Source organism: Bufo gargarizans, chromosome 5 (assembly GCF_014858855.1).
Source record: "Bufo gargarizans isolate SCDJY-AF-19 chromosome 5, ASM1485885v1, whole genome shotgun sequence".
NCBI classification, from domain to species: domain Eukaryota; kingdom Metazoa; phylum Chordata; class Amphibia; order Anura; family Bufonidae; genus Bufo; species Bufo gargarizans.
Genome location: NC_058084.1, coordinates 399,133,653 through 399,158,100, shown reverse-complemented (window position 1 = coordinate 399,158,100; position 24,448 = coordinate 399,133,653). Strand labels below are relative to the sequence as shown.

The window sequence follows — 24,448 nt, the reverse complement described above, 5'->3', positions numbered from 1 at the left end:
AATAAGTATGCTGCGCAGTATTCATACTCACCTCCTCCCCGCTGCTCTGGTCCTGCATGCTGGCCCCTATGTGCCCATTTTTTGGTCCGGGGCTTGTTACTTCCCCCTTTATTGGCAGACATAATGGCAGTTGAATTCATATTTAATGGAATGTTTCAGATGGTCTGGCCAGCATTATATGATTCTAGGTTTAAGAGGTTTTCAGGGACTTGCATATTAATGACCTACGTGTATCTATAGGATAGGTTATTCTGATGATTACTGATGATTAGAGATGAGCGAACTTCTGTTTTAAGTTCGGCGTCTAAAGTTCGGGGGCGGGTTAGCGGAGAATCCCGATCTGGAACCGGATATGGATTCCGACTTCCGTTGTGGTCCGTGGTAGCGGAATCAATAATCGGCCATTATTGATTCCGCTACCACGGACCACAACGGAAGTCGGAATCCATATCCGGTTCCAGATCGGGATTCTCCGCTAACCCGCCCCCGAACTTTAGACGCCGAACTTAAAACAGAAGTTCGCTCATCTCTACTGATGATGTGAGATGTAAATGGCCAACAATTCCCTATAACAGTGAACTATAAGGCCTATATAACACAGTGTTTGGTCAGTGATTTCCATCAGTGGTTGTGGGCCAAAACTTAGTATATTGTATATTGTGTACTTAGTATATTGGGCAGACTAGATGGGTCAAATGGTTCTTATCTGCCGACACATTCTATGTTTCTAAAACCAGTACCAAAGTCTACCCAGAGATCAGGTATATTCTGTGTTTTTGACCTGCACATGGTTTTGGCTCACAATCACTGATGAAAATCACTGACCAAACACTGACTATGTGAATTACGACTGAGCTAGGACTTTCTACTATGGTAGGGAAGGTTTGATGAAGTGTGATGCAAACTTACTTCTCGCCCTCAGTCATGTTACAGTCATCTGTTTCCCATGATTTAAGGATGTATTAAGTGCTGGACATCTAATAGTGTGTGTTACTTGGATAGGGTTTGCTTACTGTGAATGTAACACAAGTTCATCAGTATATTGTCCTCAATCTTGTGCCCACAGAACAGAGCTCTCTTCCACCAATTCAGCCTTAAGGAGAACTGGCTGCAGCACAGAGGAAATATGAATGAAATAGAGGAAAGTAAGTATAAGCAGCTGATGGGTGGAGGAAGCGATAAATGTCATACTTTACCTCCTGAAATATTTTAGCTATGATGCAACACTGTACAAGAACACTGCATATGCACAGTACTTTTCATGTGATTAATGATTTCATTTCATTAATTTGGAATTCATGTCTAAAATACAAAAAAATTCCCAAAGAGCTCTCCATGCAATGCTTATATGGCTTTGTCTGCCATTATGTATGTATCTCTGAGAAGTGTATTGGTATTTTTCTCTTTACTCCACATGTTATATGTACAGTACTTTCAGGTTGGTTAATGGTAACCCCCATTCTAGGGATCGACGATTATCGGTTTTGCCGATCTTATCGGCCGATATTGAGGATTTTCAAAGTTATCAGTATCGGCATCTAACCTTGCCGATATGCTGATAGCGAATCGCGTACATGGATCGCGCTGCTGTCAGCGCGATCCATGTTCCCTCAGCAGCACAGGGGAAGCAGTGTCTCCCTCCCCCTCTGCTGCTGCCACCAATAAGAGGAGAAGGGGAGGGGCTGTGGCCACTGCGTCACCAATGATGTTAACTCACTCATTCATTCAAATTCAACAGGAGGCGGGATCTGACTGCAGAATCATATAGCCGCACCTGACCTTTATGACAAGTAGCTGTGATCCGCGGCAGTTAACCCCATCCCGCACCTGAGAGGTTAACTGCCGCAGATCGCAGCTACCGCTCATAGAGGTCGGGTGCGGCTATATGATTCTGCAGCCAGAACCCGCCTCCTGTATTTTATTAATGGGAGAGTTATCTTCATTGGTGGCGCAGTGCACCCCCCCCAACCCCAGTATTAAAAACATTGGTGGCGCAGTGTGCCCCCCAGTATTAAAAACATTGGTGGCGCAGTGTGCCCCCCCCCAGTATTATAAACATTAGTGGCGCAGTGTGCCCCCCCCCCCCCCAACCAAGCGCCCCAGTATTAGTCATAGGTGGCAGTGGCCACAGGGTCCCCTCCTCACTGGTGGTGTAGTGGCTGCTTCTGATCGGAGTCCCAGCACTGTAAGCCCATGAAGCCCTGGCTGCCATAGTCAGCTCCCTGCTGCTGTGTGCACAAAGCACAGGGCAGCAGGGAGAGTGTGAAGTCCTATTCACCCTGATAGAGCTCTATTAGGGTGAATAGGACAAGGGTTTTAGCCCCTAAAGTTTAAAAAAACACAAAAACCAAAATATTAAGCATAAATGAAAAAAAAAAAAGCTAAATGTTAACAATAAACATTTCATTTTCAGCAGATTTGTGTAGGAATTTTTATTTTTAAATGAAAATGCACAGAATATCGGTATAAATTATCGGCCTGAAAGTTCACAGATTATCGGTATCGGCTCTAAAAAGACAATATCGGTCGATCCCTACCCCATTCCTCCAAGAAAATGTTATCTGAAAGTCAAATTTATGGCTGAAAAACACTTTAGGGAAGCTCAAAAAACATCTGCCCCTTCACAGTTAGGCCCCTTTCACACGGGCAAGATTTCCGTGCGGGTGCAATGCGTGAGGTGAACGTATTGCACCCGCACTGAATCTGGACCCGTTCATTTCTATGGGGCTGTGCACATGAGCGGTGATTTTCACACATCACTTGTGCGTTGCGTGAAAATCGCAGCATGTTCTTCTTTGTGCGTTTTCACGTAACGCAGGCACTATAGAAATGAACAGGGTTGCGTGAAAATCACAAGCATCCGCAAGCAAGTGCGGGTGCGGTGCGATTTTCACGCACTGTTGCTAGGTGACAATCGGGATGGGAACCCGATCATTATTATTTTCCCTTATAACATGGTTATAAGGGAAAATAATAGCATTCTGAATACAGAATGCATAGTACAATAGGGCTGGAGGGGTTGGTTAAAATAAAAATATAAATAATTTAACTCGCCTTACTCCACTTGTTCGCGCAGCCGGCATCTCTTCTGTCTTGTTCTGTGAGGAATAGGACCTTTGATGACATCACTACGTTCATCACATGGTCCGTCACATGATCCATCACCATATTGATCATGTGACGGACCATGTGATGAGCGTAGTGACGTCATCAAAGGTCCTATTCCTCAAAGAACAAGACAGAAGAGATGCCGGCTGCGCGAACAAGTGGAGTAAGGTCAGTTAAATTATTATTACTTTTTTAACCCCTCCAGCCCTATTGTACTATGCATTCTGTATTCATAATGCTATTACTTTCCCTTATAACCATGTTATAAGGGGTAATAATACAATCTACACTACAACTAACCCAAACCTGAACTTCTGTGCAGAAGTTCGGGCCTGGGTACCACAGTCAGTTTTTTATCACGCGCGTGCAAAACACATTGCACCCGCGCGATAAAAACTGAACATCGGAACGCAATCGCAGTCAAAACTGACTGCAATTGCGTTCCTACTCGCGCGGGTTTGCCGCAATGCACCGGGACGCATCCGGACCTAATCCGGACACGCTCGTCTGCAAGGGGCCTTATGATTGTACAAAGAGGCACAGCCATTATGCAAACTTTTTTTATTAATTCAGGTATGCTTTAAGGATTATCCATCTGTCTTGACCACTGACGCTGTTCTAGCAGAGAAGTGACCACTCCAGTACAGTTCAATGAGCTTGAGTGAGATCACTACTGATCTGACCAAAAGTCATAAAATTACTGTATGTGTTCTGGGTTTAAATCTGCTACGCACCAGTCATTAAATCTGCTACGCACCAGAGGACATGGGTTGCTAGATAGCCTTTAGCACATCTGCAATACCCAGTCCCCATAGCTCTGTGTGCTTTTATTGTGTTAAAAAAAAACGATTTTATACATATGCATGTCAGGGACAGGACTCATCATAGGTTAATTTGCATATGTATCAAATCGTATTTTTTAAACAATAAAAGCACACAGGGCTATGGGGACTGGGTATTGTGGATGTGCTAGCGGCCAGCTAGCAACCCATGTCCTCAGCTCTATACACACAATCCTGGTGACAGGTTCCCTTTAAATTGGACATCAAAACTCACTGGCTTATGTATCAGTGCATCCATAACTGGGTAAGAGATCAATCAAAGGTGGTGCTAAGACTGAGAACAACTAAAGATGAGCAATTTCGAGAAGATTTGCTCCACAAGTGTTTTCCAATAAGCAAATTATCGATTGCTGAGCCAGTTTTCTCATATGTGACAAAAAGTATGTCAACCTCCATTGTCATATACTCAGGAAGTACAGGTCTGTAATAATACATTTTGAGAAAATTTGCAATATTAGGGTCCATTGACACGACCATGTCCTTTTTGATGACGCCACACATGTGCATGCCATATTGCGGTGAGCACCCATTGAGTCTGCGATCCGTATGTTGTAACCATGTCCTGTCTTTTGCTGCGTGTCCATGCAGACCCAGAGGCATGTGGAAGGAAAACGGACACAATCGTGTGAATGGATCCTGAGGCTAAATGCACACGATCAGGATTGCGTACGGATTTTCCTCACGGATTTGTACATTGTATTCTATGAGAATTTTAAATTCTCAATGCACACGATGCAGATTTTTTTCCGCGTGGATTTTGACCCGCGGTGCGGATTTTAAAATCTGCAGCATGTCAATTTATTTTATTTTTCCCGACTGGATTTTCTTCATTCACTTTGGCCGCACAGATTTGTCTGCGAACACCTACGGATTTCAGTGCGGATTCTCCGCACATGAATCCTGAGCGTGTGCATGTACCCTGAGACTGCAGCAACATACGGTTTCAGGATACAGATTCAGGAACCCTATTATTATGTACTTTATCAAGGCATGACAGGCTCCCCAAAAGATCTTCATGTTGCTGATGCTTGGCAGTACAGTATACGGTTCTCTGTTTCTTTCTGTATTTGCTGGCCTACATTTATATTCCTCCTTCTAAAAAATTCCAGCAGTTTTTGTTAGAGAACATCATCATTGTGGAAGCAAACTGCTTCCTTGAGCGATGCCACATCATTTCACACTCCGGTGACTTCTCTGATAAAATAAGGGGAGCGCTGCTGGAACATGAATGTACAATAGTAATTGTGGCACAGTAATACGCTTCCAGCAGAATCACTTTAAGAATCAGCACAGTGGGGAAATGTGGAAAGTAAATAAACATTTTGATTTATTTATTGCTTAAGGGTCTAGTGCTGAGTGCTCTAATCAAGTCAAGGTAGATGTCCATGAGTATTTTCAGCCTGATGGTATTGCACATTTTAGTGGCCTTCCATATGAATCCAGCGTTATCTAGTTGCAGGGGTATAAATAGCCATAATGTGGGAATGATGGGATATAAATTGGTAAATATTAGGAATATTTATATGCTCTTCTTTGCACATGCACTTTAAAATTTAGCTTTATTTACTGATCTTTTGCCTCAATTCTGGTAGCAAATAAAAAGCAGATTCATGAATTTCAAATTGTATTTTGTTTATAATGCTTTGTGCTGCAGAATAGACAGTAAGAGACTGGAATTGCTGCTATTTGGCTTGATGGCCTCTTGCCGTCATTTACCATACATAGCAGGAAAGCACAAGCTGACAGCAGCAGAGTTTTATTGACTTCTCCCTGGAATGCTTACCAGCTCTCCCTGCCTTTTTTGTGCAGTTTTCTGCCGGGTTTACATAACAGATCACTCCTACGTCAGCATCAGGACGAAGGTTTCCAGTTCTGTGCAAGATATTTTGAAGATAGTAGCTGAGCGGATACAGCATCCAGAAGAGGACCTGGCTTTGGTCACTGTCACGTTTTCCGGGGGTAATTTTACTTCCATGCTTATTCCACAATTACCCATGTCTTTGAAGAATAAATGGTTGACAGCGCATAGCACAGGTATTTGTCCTCCCCTGGGGGAGCGTGCTCAGTTGTGTGACCACAGCTTTTCTAGCGGAGTTCTGCTTCCATAGCAACTGCTAATTCCCCACTGATGACAGCGCTCCGGGCAGGGGGCTTTACTTGGTTTGTAAATATTTTCACTAGTTTTGTGCTTTTTCTGCAATGTGACACACACATAAAACACATATTAGGGCTTGATCACATCTGCTTTGGAAGCTCTGTTTGGGGCCTCCTTCACATATTCCGTAAAAAAAAAAAAGTTAAAAAACAAGATCCTAAACGGACACTGAACAGACTCCATTGTAGTCAATATAGCCTGTTCGGCTCAGTTATGTGCTGAGTCTTGCACTTCCGTTATTTTTGGAAATATATATTTATTGGATGACATTTATTCATTAAGATGTTTACCATTTTTTCTGATATTATAGCACTTCTTGAGCATTTCCCCTAAAATGGCAGGAAATCGAAATACAAGTCCTTGTGTTGCCTTCTTCTTTCAAGTTGTTAAAATGTTACATATGTCATTACGTTTCCATGAAAGCTGTGTCATAGTGACACCAAATGTGATCCCACGGGAAGTCTCACGGTTTTCCAGATGGTAAATCTGATCATGGATGATGGGAATATATTACTGCATGGCCAGGCAGATTTGTCATTTAGTGATGGCAACTGATGGACCTGTAATGGTATACTGTTACTACAGCTTTCTAAGAAATTGCTGAATAGAGTTGAGCAGCTTGACAGAAGAGGCCAACTCATGGCAGACTGCTTAGCTTTGACCGCCTGTTCCATGCGTGAGGTTGATTGACTGCTAGAATTTGAGATACTGCTGGAGATGCCAGCTTGCAGTCACATAGTGAAGGGGGGATGCTACTTCATACCATACTATGTGAATGTTATCGAGTATGATAGACATGGTGGTGCTTAAAAGTTTCTGAACCCTTCAGAATTTTCTATATTTCTGCATAACTTTGACCTAAAGCTACATCATATTTTTCACACAAGTCCTAAAAGTAGATGAAGATAACCAAATCAAACAAAGGAGTCAAAAATATTAAGATTCGTTCATTTATTTATTGAGGAATATTATCCAATATCACGCCTGTGGGTGGCAAAAGTATGTGAACCTTTTCCTTCAGTATCTGTTGTGACCCCCTTGTGCTGGTAATAGTTGATTAGTCCTGTACATCGGCTTGGTGGAATTTCAGCCCATTCCTCCATACAAAACAGCTTCAGTACTTTTATGTTGGTGGGTGTCTTCCCACATCTCTTCTCATTTAACCCTTAGAGGACCTTGCGATTTTCCATTTTTGCGTTTTCGTTTTTCACTCCTCACTCCTTCCCAGGGTCATAACTTTTTTATTTTTCCGTTCACATAGCATTATTAAGGCTTACTTTTTACTGGACAATTTTTGCTTTCTAATACTTTACTTTCTAATAGCACTATTTCATACTGCATATGATGTAGTGGGTAGCTGAAAAGAAAATCCAAATGGATTGGAATTGGAAAAAATTCAGCGACAGTTTTCTGGGATTTTTTTTTTATGGCGTTTCCTATGTGGTAAAATTGACCTGTTGTATAGTTTTACTTGCATTTTAAAACTTATAGTAAAAAATAAAAAACTTGAAAAAAATGAATTTTTTTCTTTTTGTTGCCATATTCTGACCCCTATGACCCCTAAAATAAATTGGAACTATGTGTATGGAGGGATCATTTTTTTGAAAGGCGATCTGTGCTTTTCAGTGATACATTTTTGAAGTGTGTGTGACTTTTTGAACGCAATTTTTTGGGGGGTGTGAAGTGACAAAAAAAGGCTGTTTTGATTTTTTATTTTTTTTTCCATTTGCCATATGTGATAAAAATATTGTTATATATTGTTATATTTTAATAGTAACTGCCAATTATTAGATTGCCCATTGTGTTCTATGATAGCTATATATATATATAGCCATCATAGAACACAACATTTTCATTATGTCGGGTCTCTAAAAATGGCGACCGCTCCAGAGTAGAGCAAGAACCATGGCTAATGGGTGCCTGCTGTTTCATACAGCAGACACCCTACTGCTAATGTCTGCGAATTGACCACAACATCTGAGACGCCAGAAACCCGGAAGCATGTGCTTATAGGGCAATAACGCCTCCCCCCGGTGGAGTTCAGGGAAGGCGTTCCATGTACTAGGCTTCCAGGCTCATTATTTGTACACACCCTAAAATGGTATTAAGAAAATCTACATCACTCATCTCTGTAGATGTAAGTTTAAAAAGGTTATGGGGGTCAGAATATGGTGATGAAAAATGTTTTTGTTTTTTTTTGTATTAAAATGCAAGTAAAACTATACATATGTGGTATTGCCATAATTGAAGAGAGAATGAAGAGCACAAGTCACTTTTACCACATAATGAATGCTGTAAAAACAAAACTTGTACAACTGTTCCCCCATTTGGAATTGTTTTCCAGCTTCTCACTACATTCTATGCAATATTAAATGGTGCCATTAGAAAGTACAATTTGTTCCGCAAAAAACAAGTCCTCATACGGCTATGTGAACAGAAAAATAAAAAAGATATCGCTCTGGGAAGGCAGGGAGCAAAAAACGAAAGCGCAAAAACAGAAAATCGGAAGGGGTAAAGGCTGATTACATACATCCACCTCGAGACTGTTCGAAACAGCAGAAACCTGACGGCAGTGGCATCCACTGCGCAAGTCAGTGGACGCCATCTTTAAAGTGGCAACTTCTGCCGTACATGTACGGCAGATCTCGCTAAGGGGTTAAAACAAAAAGTTCAGTTTTGGCCTTGTCCATCCACAAAACATTGTTCAAATGACCATCTGACTTGTCTGCTGATAGGCTGCAGCTTTCTCCTTACAATCCTGCCATACACACCATTGCAGTTCAGTGTCCTTCTGATGGTGGACTCATGAACATTAATGTTAGGTAATTTGAGAAAGGCCTTTAGTTGCAATTTGTAGGCATGTGATATTGGGTCATTTTCCTCAATAAATGAATGACCAGGTCTAATATATTTTGACTCATTTAATTTGGCTATACAGTATTTATCTACAGTACTTTTAGGACTGTGACAATCTGATGCAGTTTTAGGTCAAATTTATGCTGAAGTATAGCCAATTGTGAAGGGTTCACGAACTTTCAAGCACCACGGTATATTATTAGTGTCAGCCAATAGTGTAAATCATATCTGCAATATGAGTGGTGTGCCTTAGGTTTATATCATTGACCCCATGTACACAGTTTATTACAGGAAATGTAGAGACTGTGGAATCGTTCATTTACATATTCAGGATGTACACTAATGAAGAGCTATATTTTGCCTCAGATAATATATAAATATTTATTATGTACCACATTACAGCCCAGGAGTCGCTGCAGTCACCTTCAGTCACAAGTCTAGTAAAAAAGATCAATATGTCATCTCCTTCTGGCACCTCACACAATTGCCACCAAATGATTCTCTTGACATGTGTCAGGACTGTTTAATATGTGATGACAGGTTATATCCGCAATATACAGCCCTATATCCTGTAAGCAGTCAGTAAACGTTCAAGGCGTGTGTGTGTGTGTGTGTGTGTATATATATATACACTCACCTAAAGAATTATTAGGAACACCTGTTCTATTTCTCATTAATGCGATTATCTAGTCAACCAATCACATGGCAGTTGCTTCAATGCATGTAGGGTTGTGGTCCTGGTCAAGACAATCTCCTGAACTCCAAACTGAATGTCAGAATGGGAAAGAAAGGTTATTTAAGCAATTTTGAGCGTGGCATGGTTGTTGGTGCCAGACGGGCCGGTCTGAGTATTTCACAATCTGCTCAGTTACTGGGATTTTCACGCACAACCATTTCTAGGGTTTACAAAGAATGGTGTGAAAAGGGAAAAACGTCCAGTATGCGGCAGTCCTGTGGGCAAAAATGCCTTGTTGATGCTAGAGGTCAGAGGAGAATGGACCGACTGATTCAAGCTGATAGAAGAGTAACGTTGACGGAAATAACCACTCGTTACAACCGAGGTATGCAGCAAAGCATTTGTGAAGCCACAACACGCACAACCTTGAGGCGGATGGGCTACAACAGCAGAAGACCCCACCGGGTACCACTCATCTCCACTACAAATAGGAAAAAGATCTACAATTTGCACAAGCTCACCAAAATTGGACTGTTGAAGACTGGAAAAATGTTGCCTGGTCTGATGAGTCTCGATTTCTGTTGAGACATTCAAATGGTAGAGTTCGAATTTGGCGTAAACAGAATGAGAACATGTACCCATCATGCCTTGTTACCACTGTGCAGGCTGGTGGTGGTGGTGTAATGGTGTGGGGGATGTTTTCTGGGCACACTTTAGGCCCCTTAGTGCCAATTGGCCATCGTTTAAATGCCACGGGCTACCTGAGCATTGTTTCTGACCATGTCCATCCCTTCATGACCACAATGTACCCATCCTCTGATGGCTACTTCCAGCAGGATAATGCACCATGTCACAAAGCTTGAATGATTTCAAATTGGTTTCTTGAACATGACAATAAGTTCACTGTACTAAAATGGCCCCCACAGTCACCAGATCTCAACCCAATAGAGCATCTTTGGGATGTGGTGGAACGGGAGCTTCGTGCCCTGGATGTGCATCCCTCAAATCTCCATCAACTGCAAGATGCTATCCTATCAATATGGGCCAACATTTCTAAAGAATGCTATCAGCACCTTGTTGAATCAATGCCACATAGAATTAAGGCAGTTCTGAAGGCAAAAGGGGGTCCAACAACGTATTAGTATGGTGTTCCTAATAATTCTTTAGGTGAGTGTATATGTATACAGGTCCTTCTAAAAAAATTAGCATATTGTGATAAAGTTCATTATTTTCTGTAATGTACTGATAAACATTAGACTTTCATATATTTTAGATTCATTACACACAACTGAAGTAGTTCAAGCCTTTTATTATTTTAATATTGATGATTTTGGCATACAGCTCATGAAAACCCAAATTTCCTATCTAAAAAATTTAGCATATTTCATCCGACCAATAAAAGAAAAGTGTTTTTAATACAAAAAAAGTCAACCTTCAAATAATTATGTTCAGTTATGCACTCAATACTTGGTCGGGAATCCTTTTGCAGAAATTACTGCTTCAATGCGGCGTGGCATGGAGGCAATCAGCCTGTGGCACTGCTGAGGTGTTATGGAGTCCCAGGATGCTTCGATAGCGGCCTTAAGCTCAGCCAGAGTGTTGGGTCTTGCGTCTCTCAACTTTCTCTTCCCAATATCCCACAGATTCTCTATGGGGTTCAGGTCAGGAGAGTTGGCAGGCCAATGGAGCACAGTAATACCATGGTCAGTAAACCATTTACCAGTGGTTTTGGCACTGTGAGCAGGTGCCAGGTCGTGCTGAAAAATGAAATCTTCATCTCCATAAAGCTTTTCAGCAGATGGAAGCATGAAGTGCTCCAAAATCTCCTGATAGCTAGCTGCATTGACCCTGCCCTTGATAAAACACAGTAGACCAACACCAGCAGCTGACATGGCACCCCAGACCATCACTGACTGTGGGTACTTGACACTGGACTTCAGGCATTTTGGCATTTCCCTCTTCCCAGTCTTCCTCCAGACTCTGGCACCTTGATTTCCGAATGACATGCAAAATTTGCTTTCATCCGAAAAAAGTACTTTGGATCACTGAGCAACAGTCCAGTGCTGCTTCTCTGTAGCCCAGGTCAGGCGCTTCTGCCGCTGTTTCTGGTTCAAAAGTGGCTTGACCTGGGGAATGCGGCACCTGTAGCCCATTTCCTGCACACGCCTGTACACGGTGGCTCTGGATGTTTCTACTCCAGACTCAGTCCACTGGTTCTGCAGGTCCCCCAAGGTCTGGAATCGGTCCTTCTCCACAATCTTCCTCAGGGTCCGGTCACCTCTTCTCGTTGTGCAGCGTTTTCTGCCACACTTTTTCCTTCCCACAGACTTCCCACTGAGGTGCCTTGATATAGCACTCTGGGAACAGCCTATTCGTTCAGAAATTTCTTTCTGTGTCTTACCCTCTTGCTTGAGGGTGTCAATGATGGCCTTCTGGACAGCAGTCAGGTCGGCAGTCTTACCCATGATTGCGGTTTTGAGTAATGAACCAGGCTGGGAGTTTTTAAAAGCCTCAGGAATCTTTTGCAGGTGTTTAGAGTTAATTAGTTGATTCAGATGATTAGGTTAATAGCTCGTTTAGAGAACCTTTTCATGATATGCTAATTTTTTTAGATAGGAAATTTGGGTTTTCATGAGCTGTATGCCAAAATCATCAATATTAAAACAATAAAAGGCTGGAACTACTTCAGTTGGTGTGTAATGAATCTAAAATATATGAAAGTCTAATGTTTATCAGTACATTACAGAAAATAATGAACTTTATCACAATATGCTAATTTTTCGAGAAGGACCTGTATATATATAAACTTTTTTTTTACAAAGTTTTACAAAACTGTATCTTATGTGACCATAGATTGTTCATTATCACCTCACAAAGTGTTGTCATTGATTCTGTCACTTGCTATTAAGCATACTGACTATGCCAGTACCAGAACACTGCTCTTCAGTACTTATTCCCTTCTTCTCCATAATGGTTTACACGCCACAATTGTGTTGTGGTTTCCTAGACCAGATTCACAAAAATTGAGAACTACAAAACATTCTTTTAAAATGATGCATTTTAATCGGCCATTTAAATTCCCAATTTTATTTACCTCAAAATCCATTTTTAATAGACAGGTTTAGGCTACGTCTACACTGCGACTTTTTGTAACGCGACTGATTGATTCTAATTGTTGAACTACAGCTGCAGTCCAGGTGAATGCTTTCTGTAGAATACAATCTTGTGGCTGAACAGGCAAGGAAATTATCGATTCTGGGCAGCAGATCATGCTGTCTAAACACCTTTAAGGTGGATTTAGACAGGGCGAAGAGAACTGCTTGCTCTTTGGAAGTGAAGCTCTGCATTTACAGGCAGCGATCACCTCCACAGTATGAGAACGAGCGATCACTATTGCGTTGTTTCTAGGCAGCAGAGTTCTGTTTAGACTACACGATCTGCTGCCCAGAAATTATAATGTACTTGTCTGCACAAACAACAGTTTTACCCAGTGAACAAGCATTTCGCTCATTCATTGGGTGAGCGGCTGCACCTTTAGATGGGCAGATTGTTCATTCCCAATAATCTGCCCGAATATCAAGCCATGTAGATGCACTGGCCCCTTTCACACAAGCGAGTTTCCCACACGGTTCAGATGTGTGACATGAAATCATAGCACCCACACTGAATCCTGACCCATTCATTTCAATGGGTCTGTGTACATGAGCGTTTTTTTTTCACGCATCAGTTCTGTGTTGCGTGAAAAATGCAGCATGTTCTATATTTAGCATTTTTCACGCAGCCCTGGCCCCATAGAAGTGAATGGGGCTGCGTGAAAAACACATTGCATCCGGATTGCATTGCATGTCTTAGTCCTCTTTCATATGAACGATACAGATTGGCTCTGGATGCGTTCACAGTGCGTTCAGTGAAACTGAACACCCATTTTGCAAGCAAGTTCCATCAGTTTTGTTTGCGATTGTGTTCAGTTTTTTCCAAGCGGGTGCAATGCGTTAATAGAGAACAACTTAAAAAAGATACTGCAAATTACTGAACAATGGTTTAGATTTTACAGTGAGAACTCAAAATAAAATTTCAACATAAAATAAGCCACTTTTGTTTTTAATCCGCAGAGTTTATTAGTCTGGTATCCACTTCCCCGTCTCCTGCATCTGTCCCTCCTTTATTTCCTTCGATTACAGGATTTCAGGAATTCATTTCTGCCAAATACAGCTTTTACATCTGGTAGTTCTGTCCATTGTAAAACTAAGACTACTTTCACACTCGCGTTTGGTGCGGATCCGTCATGGATCTGCACAAATGCATCCATTCAGATAATACAACCGTCTGCATCCGTTCAGAATGGATCTGTTTGTATTATTTTTAACATAGCCAAAACGGATCTGTCTTGAACACTATTGAAAGTCAATGGAGGACGGATCCGTTTTCTTTTGTGCCAGATTGTGTCAGTGAAAATGGATCCGTCCCCATTGACTTACATTGTGTGTCAGGACGGATCCATTTGGCTCAGCTTCGTCAGACAAAATGCTACGTTTTGGTGTCCGCCTCCAAAGCGGAATGGAGGCGGAACGCCGCCAAACTGATGCATTCTGAGCGGATCCTTATCCATTCAGAATGCATTAAGAGCAAAACTGATCCATTTTGGACCGCTTGTGAGATCCCTGAATGGATCTCACAAACGGAAACAAAAATACCAGTGTGAAAGTAGCCTAAATTGGTGGATCATCATTTCACAACCGCCGAATTGTCATCTAAAACTACATTTTCCTTTTGTCTTCAGAAAAACACGAACTTTTGCCCACAGAAATGGCTCTTTCCAAGTCCTTGGAATCGTCCAGTCGTATATACACTTACAGGAAGAGTGACACCTTGGTGAGTAACTAAGAGAGAGGGAATGTATTGTATGGATTAGGATAAAGCTAATATGGGTGACTCCTAAAAGAGCCCATGCACCCTCCATAGTTGTCTGCTTAACACTATTTCAGTTGACAACTATTCTTCACAACTCCCTGACACTGGTTGAGTGTGCTTGTGTCCTCAGTGGGGAGATGGGAGTCCGCTGCTGCCAGACACCTCATCTCCCTTGAGAACAAAAGGATTAGGCATTGAAATTCAACTGCAGGATACAATTTTCCACGAAAATATGATATTTTGGGACACTACCATACACAAACTGAAATCAACTGGTTCAGCTGTCTTTACTGTTATGTATGGGCACCTTTAGCTGTGGCAGGCAACACAAAATGAACAGAGAAAATACATTTTTAAAGAGTAGCTGTCACCTCTCCTGACATGTCTGTTTTAGTAACTACTTGCATTCCCCGTGTAATAACAGTTCTAGAACAACTTTCCCCATCCCTTCTAGATTGTAAGCCCTTGCAGGCAGGGTCCTCTCTTCCTCTGTACGAGTTTGTAACTTGTCTTGTTCATGCTCGTTGTACTTGTTTTGCTTTATTTATGTGCTCCCCTTTTCATATAACCTATTTTTATGACTCTGTGGTGTGCCATTCCTCTATTAGAAGTTCATATATAAAGGTACAACTGGTTGTCGCCAGTTGGGGGTGTGCTGTCGCTGCACAGTCTGCCACTGTCAGCACTGATTGGACAGTGTCAGACTGTGCAGGGACACACTCCCAGTTGGTGACACCCAGATGTACCTCTTTAAATTCTCCAAAGCTTTCCTCAATGATAAATACAATTTCTGAATCGTTATATGTCTGGTTTGTGTTATGCAAAACCACAGAAAAAGTTAAACCTAAATGATGTTGACTTAAACTACTTATACAAAGACAAACAGAAATTATTTTTAAATATACCCAGATAATTTTCTATGTGATTCACTATTTAAGTCAGAAATAGCAAAGCTAGCGTGAAAGTAAAAAAATACCTTTATTATATCACATAGATGGGTAAGGGTACAGGTGTGCCCATATTAAAAATGTATTGCTATAAAGCTATAAGAAAAACTCCCACAAAAAAGGGGGGGGGGGATAAATATTATATATAAACAAATAAAAAAATAAAATAAAAATATATATATATATATATACCGGTATATGTAATAGGGAAGTACAGGGGGATGGAATATGGTGAACTGTCCCTGTGTCACCCTAAATACTCCTTAGCTCAGGGTTGCCCCCTGATGGTAGAGGTTCCCTGTCCCCGTTCCTAAAATTTTAACATCCCTATTACAACCCTACAAGGATAAGTTCAAAAAGAGTAGAAAGATAATAACACATATATGTGATGGAGCAATATAGGCTTCCAGATATATAGATAAAGCTACAAAGCAACAAAATAATGGTATAATAATCACAACGCGTTTCACCTTCAACTAGGGGTTCATCAGTGGGTAATGCACAAAATTTTTTAATAAACATAAAGCAACTCAGGGATGAAAATAAATAAATAAACAGTTATCTAATGATAATAGTTAGCTCCCAGACATAGAGGTGGGATAGGATAATCCTTAAAGTAAGGTGAGTCAGCCAGAAGATAGTTGCCTGAAAAGTGGATACAAATAGAGTTGAGCGAACACCTGGATGTTCGGGTTCGAGAAGTTCGGCCGAACATCCCGGAAATGTTCGGGTTCGGGATCCGAACCCGATCCGAACTTCGTCCCGAACCCGAACCCCATTGAAGTCAATGGGGACCCGAACTTTTCGGCACTAAAAAGGCTGTAAAACAGCCCAGGAAAGAGCTAGAGGGCTGCAAAAGGCAGCAACATGTAGGTAAATCCCCTGCAAACAAATGTGGATAGGGAAATGAATTAAATTAAAAATTAAATAAATAAAAATTAACCAAAATCAATTGGAGAGAGGTTCCATAGCAGAGAATCTGGCTTCCCGTCACCCACCACTGGAACAGTCCATTCTCAGATATTTAGGCCCCGGCACCCAGGCAGAGGAGAGAGGTCCCGTAACAGAGAATCTGTCTTCATGTCAGCAGAGAATTAGTCTGCATGTCATAGCAGAGAATGAGGCTTCACGTCAGCCACCACTGCAACAGTCCATTGGCATATATTTAGGCCCAGCACCCAGGCAGAGGAGGGAGGTCCCGTTACAGAGAATCTGTCTTCATGTCAGCAGAGAATTAGTCTGCATGTCATAGCAGAGAATGAGGCTTCACGTCAGCCACCACTGCAACAGTCCATTGGCATATATTTAGGCCCAGCACACACACAGGCAGAGGAGAGAGGTCCCGTAACAGAGAATCTGGCTTCATGTCAGCAGAGAATCAGTCTGCATGTCATAGCAGAGAATGAGGCTTCACGTCAGCCACCACTGCAACAGTCCATTGGCATATATTTAGGCCCAGCACACACACAGGCAGAGGAGAGAGGTCCCGTAACAGAGGATCTGGCTTCATGTCAGCAGAGAATCAGTCTGCATGTCATAGCAGAGAATCAGGCTTCACGTCAGCCACCACTGCAACAGTCCATTGTCATAAATTTAGGCCCAGCACCCAGGCAGAGGAGAGAGGTCCCGTAACAGACAATCTGGCTTCATGTCAGCAGAGAATTAGTCTGCATGTCATAGCAGAGAATGAGGCTTCACGTCAGCCACCACTGCAACAGTCCATTGGCATATATTTAGGCCTAGCACACAGGCAGAGGAGAGAGGTCCCGTAACAGACAATCTGGCTTCATGTCAGCAGAGAATCAGTCTGCATGTCATAGCAGAGAATGAGGCTTCACGTCACCCACCACTGCAACAGTCCATTGGCATATATTTAGGCCTAGCACACAGGCAGAGCAGAGAGGTCCCGTAACAGACAATCTGGCTTCATGACAGCAGAGAATCAGTCTGCATGTCATAGCAGAGAATGAGGCTTCACGTCACCCACCACTGCAACAGTCCATTGGCATATATTTAGGCCTAGCACACAGGCAGAGCAGAGAGGTCCCGTAACAGACAATCTGGCTTCATGACAGCAGAGAATCAGTCTGCATGTCATAGCAGAGAATGAGGCTTCACGTCACCCACCACTGCAACAGTCCATTGGCATATATTTAGGCCTAGCACACAGGCAGAGCAGAGAGGTCCCGTAACAGACGATCTGGCTTCATGTCAGCAGAGAATCAGTCTGCATGTCATAGCAGAGAATGAGGCTTCACGTCAGCCACCACTGCAACAGTCCATTGGCATATATTTAGGCCCAGCACCCAGGCAGAGGAGGGAGGTCCCGTAACAGAGAATCTGTCTTCATGTCAGCAGAGAATTAGTCTGCATGTCATAGCAGAGAATGAGGCTTCACGTCAGCCACCACTGCAACAGTCCATTGGCATATATTTAGGCCCAGCACACACACAGGCAGAGGAGAGAGGTCCCGTAACAGACAATCTGGCTTCATGTCAGCAGAGAATTAGTCTGCATGTCATAGCAGAGAATGAGGCTTCACGTCACCCACCACTGCAACAGTCCATTGGCATATATTTAGGCCCAGCACCCAGGCAGAGGAGGGAGGTCCCGTAACAGAGAATCTGTCTTCATGTCAGCAGAGAATTAGTCTGCATGTCATAGCAGAGAATGAGGCTTCACGTCAGCCACCACTGCAACAGTCCATTGGCATATATTTAGGCCCAGCACACACACAGGCAGAGGAGAGAGGTCCCGTAACAGAGGATCTGGCTTCATGTCAGCAGAGAATCAGTCTGCATGTCATAGCAGAGAATCAGGCTTCACGTCAGCCACCACTGCAACAGTCCATTGGCATATATTTAGGCCTAGCACACAGGCAGAGGAGAGAGGTCCCGTAACAGACAATCTGGCTTCATGTCAGCAGAGAATCAGTCTGCATGTCATAGCAGAGAATGAGGCTTCACGTCAGCCACCACTGCAACAGTCCATTGTCATAAATTTAGGCCCAGCACCCAGGCAGAGGAGGGAGGTCCCGTAACAGACAATCTGGCTTCATGTCAGCAGAGAATTAGTCTGCATGTCATAGCAGAGAATCAGGCTTCATGTCAGCCACCACTGCAACAGTCCATTGGCATATATTTAGGCCTAGCACACAGGCAGAGGAGAGGTTCATTCAACTTTGGGTAGCATCGCAATATAATGGTAAAATGAAAATAAAAATAGGATTGAATGAGGAAGTGCCCTGGAGTCCAATAATATATGGTTATGGGGAGGTAGTTAATGTCTAATCTGGACAAGGGACGGACAGGTCCTGTGGGATCCATGCCTGGTTCATTTTTATGAACGTCAGCTTGTCCACATTGGCTGTAGACAGGCGGCTGCGTTTGTCTGTAATGACGCCCCCTGCCGTGCTGAATACACGTTCAGACAAAACGCTGGCTGCCGGGCAGGCCAGCACCTCCAAGGCATAAAAGGCTAGCTCTGGCCACGTGGACAATTTAGAGACCCAGAAGTTGAATGGGGCCGAACCATCAGTCAGTACGTGGAGGGGTGTGCACACGTACTGTTCCACCATGTTAGTGAAATGTTGCCTCCTGCTAACACGTTGCGTATCAGGTGGTGGTGCAGTTAGCTGTGGCGTGTTGACAAAAGTTTTCCACATCTCTGCCATGCTAACCCTGCCCTCAGAGGAGCTGGCCGTGACACAGCTGCCTTGGCGACCTCTTGCTCCTCCTCTGCCTTGGCCTTGGGCTTCCACTTGTTCCCCTGTGACATTTGGGAATGCTCTCAGTAGCGCGTCTACCAACGTGCGCTTGTACTCGCGCATCTTCCTATCACGCTCCAGTGCAGGAAGTAAGGTGGGCACATTGTCTTTGTAGCGTGGATCCAGCAGGGTGGCAACCCAGTAGTCCGCACAGGTTAAAATGTGGGCAACTCTGCTGTCGTTGCGCAGGCACTGCAGCATGTAGTCGCTCATGTGTGCCAGGCTGCCCAGGGATAAGGACAAGCTGTCCTCTGTGGGAGGCGTATCGTCATCGTCCTGCCTTTCCCCCCAGCCACGCACCAGTGATGGACCCGAGCTGCGTTGGGTGCCACCCCGCTGTGACCATGCTTCATCCTCATCCTCCTCCACCTCCTCCTCATCCTCGTCCTCCTCGTCCTCCAGTAGTGGGCCCTGGCTGGCCACATTTGTACCTGGCCTCTGCTGTTGCCAAAAACCTCCCTCTGAGTCACTTCGAAGAGACTGGCCTGAAAGTGCTAAAAATGACCCCTCTTCCTCCTCCTCCTCCTCCTCCTCCTGGGCCACCTCCTCCTCCATCATCGCCCTAAGTGTTTTCTCAAGGAGACATAGAAGTGGTATTGTAACGCTGATAACGGTGTCATCGCCACTGGCCATGTTGGTGGAGTACTCGAAACAGCGCAACAGGGCACACAGGTCTCGCATGGAGGCCCAGTCATTGGTGGTGAAGTGGTGCTGTTCTGTAGTGCGACTGACCCGTGCGTGCTGCAGCTGAAACTCCACTATGGCCTGCTGCTGCTCGCACAGTCTGTCCAGCATGTGCAAGGTGGAGTTCCACCTGGTGGGCACGTCGCATATGAGGCGGTGAGCGGGAAGGCCGAAGTTACGCTGTAGCGCAGACAGGCGAGCAGCAGCAGGATGTGAACGCCGGAAGCGCGAACAGACGGCCCGCACTTTATGCAGCAGCTCTGACATGTCGGGGTAGTTGTGAATGAACTTCTGCACCACCAAATTCAGCACATGCGCCAAGCAAGGGATGTGCGTCAAATTGGCTAGTCCCAGAGCTGCAACGAGATTTCGCCCATTATCACACACCACCAGGCCGGGCTTGAGGCTCACCGGCAGCAACCACTCGTCGGTCTGTTGTTCTATACCCCGCCACAACTCCTGTGCGGTGTGGGGCCTGTCCCCCAAACATATGAGTTTCAGAATGGCCTGCTGACGTTTACCCCGGGCTGTGCTGAAGTTGGTGGTGAAGGTGTGTGGCTGACTGGATGAGCAGGTGGAAGAAGAGGAGGAGGAAGCCGAGAAGGAGGAGGTGGCAACAGGAGGCAAAGAATGTTGCCCTGCGATCCTTGGCGGCGGAAGGACGTGCGCCAAACAGCTCTCCGCCTGGGGCCCAGCTGCCACTACATTTACCCAGTGTGCAGTTAGGGAGATATAGCGTCCCTGGCCGTGCTTACTGGTCCACGTATCTGTGGTTAGGTGGACCTTGCCACAGATGGCGTTGCGCAGTGCACACTTGATTTTATCGGATACTTGGTTGTGCAGGGAAGGCACGGCTCTCTTGGAGAAGTAGTGCCGGCTGGGAACAACATACTGTGGGACAGCAAGCGACATGAGCTGTTTGAAGCTGTCTGTGTCCACCAGCCTAAATGACAGCATTTCATAGGCCAGTAGTTTAGAAATGCTGGCATTCAGGGCCAGGGATCGAGGGTGGCTAGGTGGGAATTTACGCTTTCTATCAAATGTTTGTGAGATGGAGAGCTGAACGCTGGCGTGTGACATGGTTGAGACGCTTGGTGACGGAGGTGGTGGTGGTGGTGTTGGTGGTACATCCCCTGTTTGCTGGGCGGCAGGTGCCAACGTTCCTCCAGAGGCGGAGGAAGAGGCCGAGGCGGCAGCAGCAGAATAGGCCGAGGCGGCAGCAGCAGAAGAGGTAGCAGGGGGAGCCTGAGTGACTTCCTTGGTTTTAAGGTGTTTACTCCACTGCAGTTCATGCTTTGCATGCAGGTGCCTGGTCATGCAGGTTGTGCTCAGGTTCAGAACGTTAATGCCTCGCTTCAGGCTCTGATGGCACAGCGTGCAAACCACTCGGGTCTTGTCGTCAGCACATTGTTTGAAGAAGTGCCATGCCAGGGAACTCCTTGAAGCTGCCTTTGGGGTGCTCGGTCCCAGATGGCGGCGGTCAGTAGCAGGCGGAGTCTCTTGGCGGCGGGTGTTCTGCTTTTGCCCACTGCTCCCTCTTTTGCTACGCTGTTGGCTCGGTCTCACCACTGCCTCTTCCTCCGAACTGTGAAAGTCAGTGGCACGACCTTCATTCCATGTGGGGTCTAGGACCTCATCGTCCCCTGCATCGTCTTCCACCCAGTCTTGATCCCTGACCTCCTGTTCAGTCTGCACACTGCAGAAAGACGCAGCAGTTGGCACCTGTGTTTCGTCATCATCAGAGACATGCTGAGGTGGTATTCCCATGTCCTCATCATCAGGAAACATAAGTGGTTGTGCGTCAGTGCATTCTATGTCTTTCACCGCTGGGGAAGGGCTAGGTGGATGCCCTTGGGAAACCCTGCCAGCGGAGTCTTCAAACAGCATAAGAGACTGCTGCATAACTTGAGGCTGAGACAGTTTCCCTGGTATGCATGGGGGTGATGTGACAGACTGATGGGGTTGGTTTTCAGGCGCCATCTGTGCGCTTTCTGCAGAAGACTGGGTGGGAGATAATGTGAACGTGCTGGATCCACTGTCGGCCACCCAATTGACTAATGCCTGTACCTGCTCAGGCCTTACCATCCTTAGAACGGCATTGGGCCCCACCATATATCGCTGTAAATTCTGGCGGCTACTGGGACCTGAGGTAGTTGGTACACTAGGACGTGTGGATGTGGCAGAACGGCCACGTCCTCTCCCAGCACCAGAGGGTCCACTAACACCACCACGACCATGTCCACGTCCGCGTCCCTTACTAGATGTTTTTCTCATTGTTATGGTTCACCACAACAACAAATATATTATTTGGCCCAATGTATTGTATTCAAATTCAGCGGGATATAAATTTGAGGCCTAGTATTTAGGCGCTGGGTGACCGGTATGGATTTAGTGACAGAATTAGACTTGGAAATGCACAGAAGCGTGTGTGTGAAGTTATTCTGAATGACCCTATGTGCACCTTCAATATGATCTACCCTTTTAGGGATAGATTTCAAATAGCTCTGATATAGCAGAAACGACTAAATTATGAAATTGCTAAATTGGGAATTGTATTTCAACCCAGAACAAAAAATGTGCTTTGACGGACACTAAATAACTTTCCCAGCCACAACAGGACAGCGGTAACGAGAGATTTAGCGGGATATAAATTTGAGGCCTAGTATTTAGGCGCTGGGTGACAGGTATGGGTTTAGTGACAGAATTAAGATTTGGAAATGCACAGTAGCGGGTGTGTGAAGTTATTCTGAATGACCCTATGTGCACCTTGAATATTATATACCCTTTTAGGGATAGATTTCAAATAGCTCTGATATAGCAGAAACCACTAAATTATGAAATTGCTAAATTGGGAATTGTATTTCAACCCAGAACAAGAAATGTGCTTGAACGGACACTAAATAACTCGCCCAGCTACAGCACTAGGGACAGATTTAGCTGGATATAAATTTGAGGCCTAGTATTTAGGCGCTGGGTGACCGGTATGGATTTAGTGACAGAATTAGACTTGGAAATGCACAGAAGCGTGTGTGTGAAGTTATTCTGAATGACCCTATGTGCACCTTGAATATTATATACCCTTTTAGGGATAGATTTCAAATAGCTCTGATATAGCAGAAACCACTAAATTATGAAATTGCTAAATTGGGAATTGTATTTCAACCCAGAACAAGAAATGTGCTTGAACGGACACTAAATAACTCGCCCAGCTACAGCACTAGGGACAGATTTAGCTGGATATAAATTTGAGGCCTAGTATTTAGGCGCTGGGTGACCGGTATGGATTTAGTGACAGAATTAGACTTGGAAATGCACAGAAGCGTGTGTGTGAAGTTATTCTGAATGACCCTATGTGCACCTTGAATATTATATACCCTTTTAGGGATAGATTTCAAATAGCTCTGATATAGCAGAAACCACTAAATTATGAAATTGCTAAATTGGGAATTGTATTTCAACCCAGAACAAAAAATGTGCTTTGACGGACACTAAATAACTTTCCCAGCCACAACAGGACAGCGTTAACGAGAGATTTAGCAGGATATAAATTTGAGGCCTAGTATTTAGGCGCTGGGTGACAGGTATGGGTTTAGTGACAGAATTAGACTTGGAAATACACAGTAGCGGGTGTGTGTGAAGTTATTCTGAATGACCCAATGTGCACCTTGAATATTATATACCCTTTTAGGGATAGATTTCAAATAGCTCTGATATAGCAGAAACCACTAAATTATGAAATTGCTAAATTGGGAATTGTATTTCAACCCAGAACAAGAAATGTGCTTGAACGGACACTAAATAACTCGCCCAGCTACAGCACTAAGGACAGATTTAGCGGGATATAAATTTGAGACCTAGTATTTAGGCGCTGGGTGACAGGTATGGGTTTAGTGCCAGAATTAGACTTGGAAATACACAGTAGCGGGTGTGTGTGAAGTTATTCTGAATGACCCAATGTGCACCTTGAATATTATATACCCTTTTAGGGATAGATTTCAAATAGCTCTGATATAGCAGAAACCACTAAATTATGAAATTGCTAAATTGGGAATTGTATTTCAACCCAGAACAAGAAATGTGCTTGAACGGACACTAAATAACTCGCCCAGCTACAGCACTAAGGACAGATTTAGCGGGATATAAATTTGAGGCCTAGTATTTAGGCGCTGGGTGACAGGTATGGGTTTAGTGCCAGAATTAGACTTGGAAATACACAGTAGCGGGTGTGTGTGAAGTTATTCTGAATGACCCAATGTGCACCTTGAATATTATATACCCTTTTAGGGATAGATTTCAAATAGCTCTGATATAGCAGAAACCACTAAATTATGAAATTGCTAAATTGGGAATTGTATTTCAACCCAGAACAAGAAATGTGCTTGAACGGACACTAAATAACTCGCCCAGCTACAGCACTAGGGACAGATTTAGCTGGATATAAATTTGAGGCCTAGTATTTAGGCGCTGGGTGACCGGTATGGATTTAGTGACAGAATTAGACTG

The 24,448-nt window shown here is 44.0% G+C and overlaps 1 protein-coding gene across 2 annotated transcripts in view; it reads left to right on the top strand.

The window, feature by feature from the left end:
• RAPGEF5 (Rap guanine nucleotide exchange factor 5) overlaps positions 1-24,448 on the top strand; it is a 344,961-nt gene that overhangs the window by 284,866 nt on the left and 35,647 nt on the right. For both annotated transcript variants that reach the window (XM_044292732.1, XM_044292733.1), the window contains 3 exons: positions 1,067-1,145; positions 5,760-5,909; positions 14,418-14,509. In XM_044292732.1, coding sequence (XP_044148667.1) covers positions 1,067-1,145; positions 5,760-5,909; positions 14,418-14,509 — 321 coding nt within the window. The remainder of the gene's footprint in view (positions 1-1,066; positions 1,146-5,759; positions 5,910-14,417; positions 14,510-24,448) is intronic.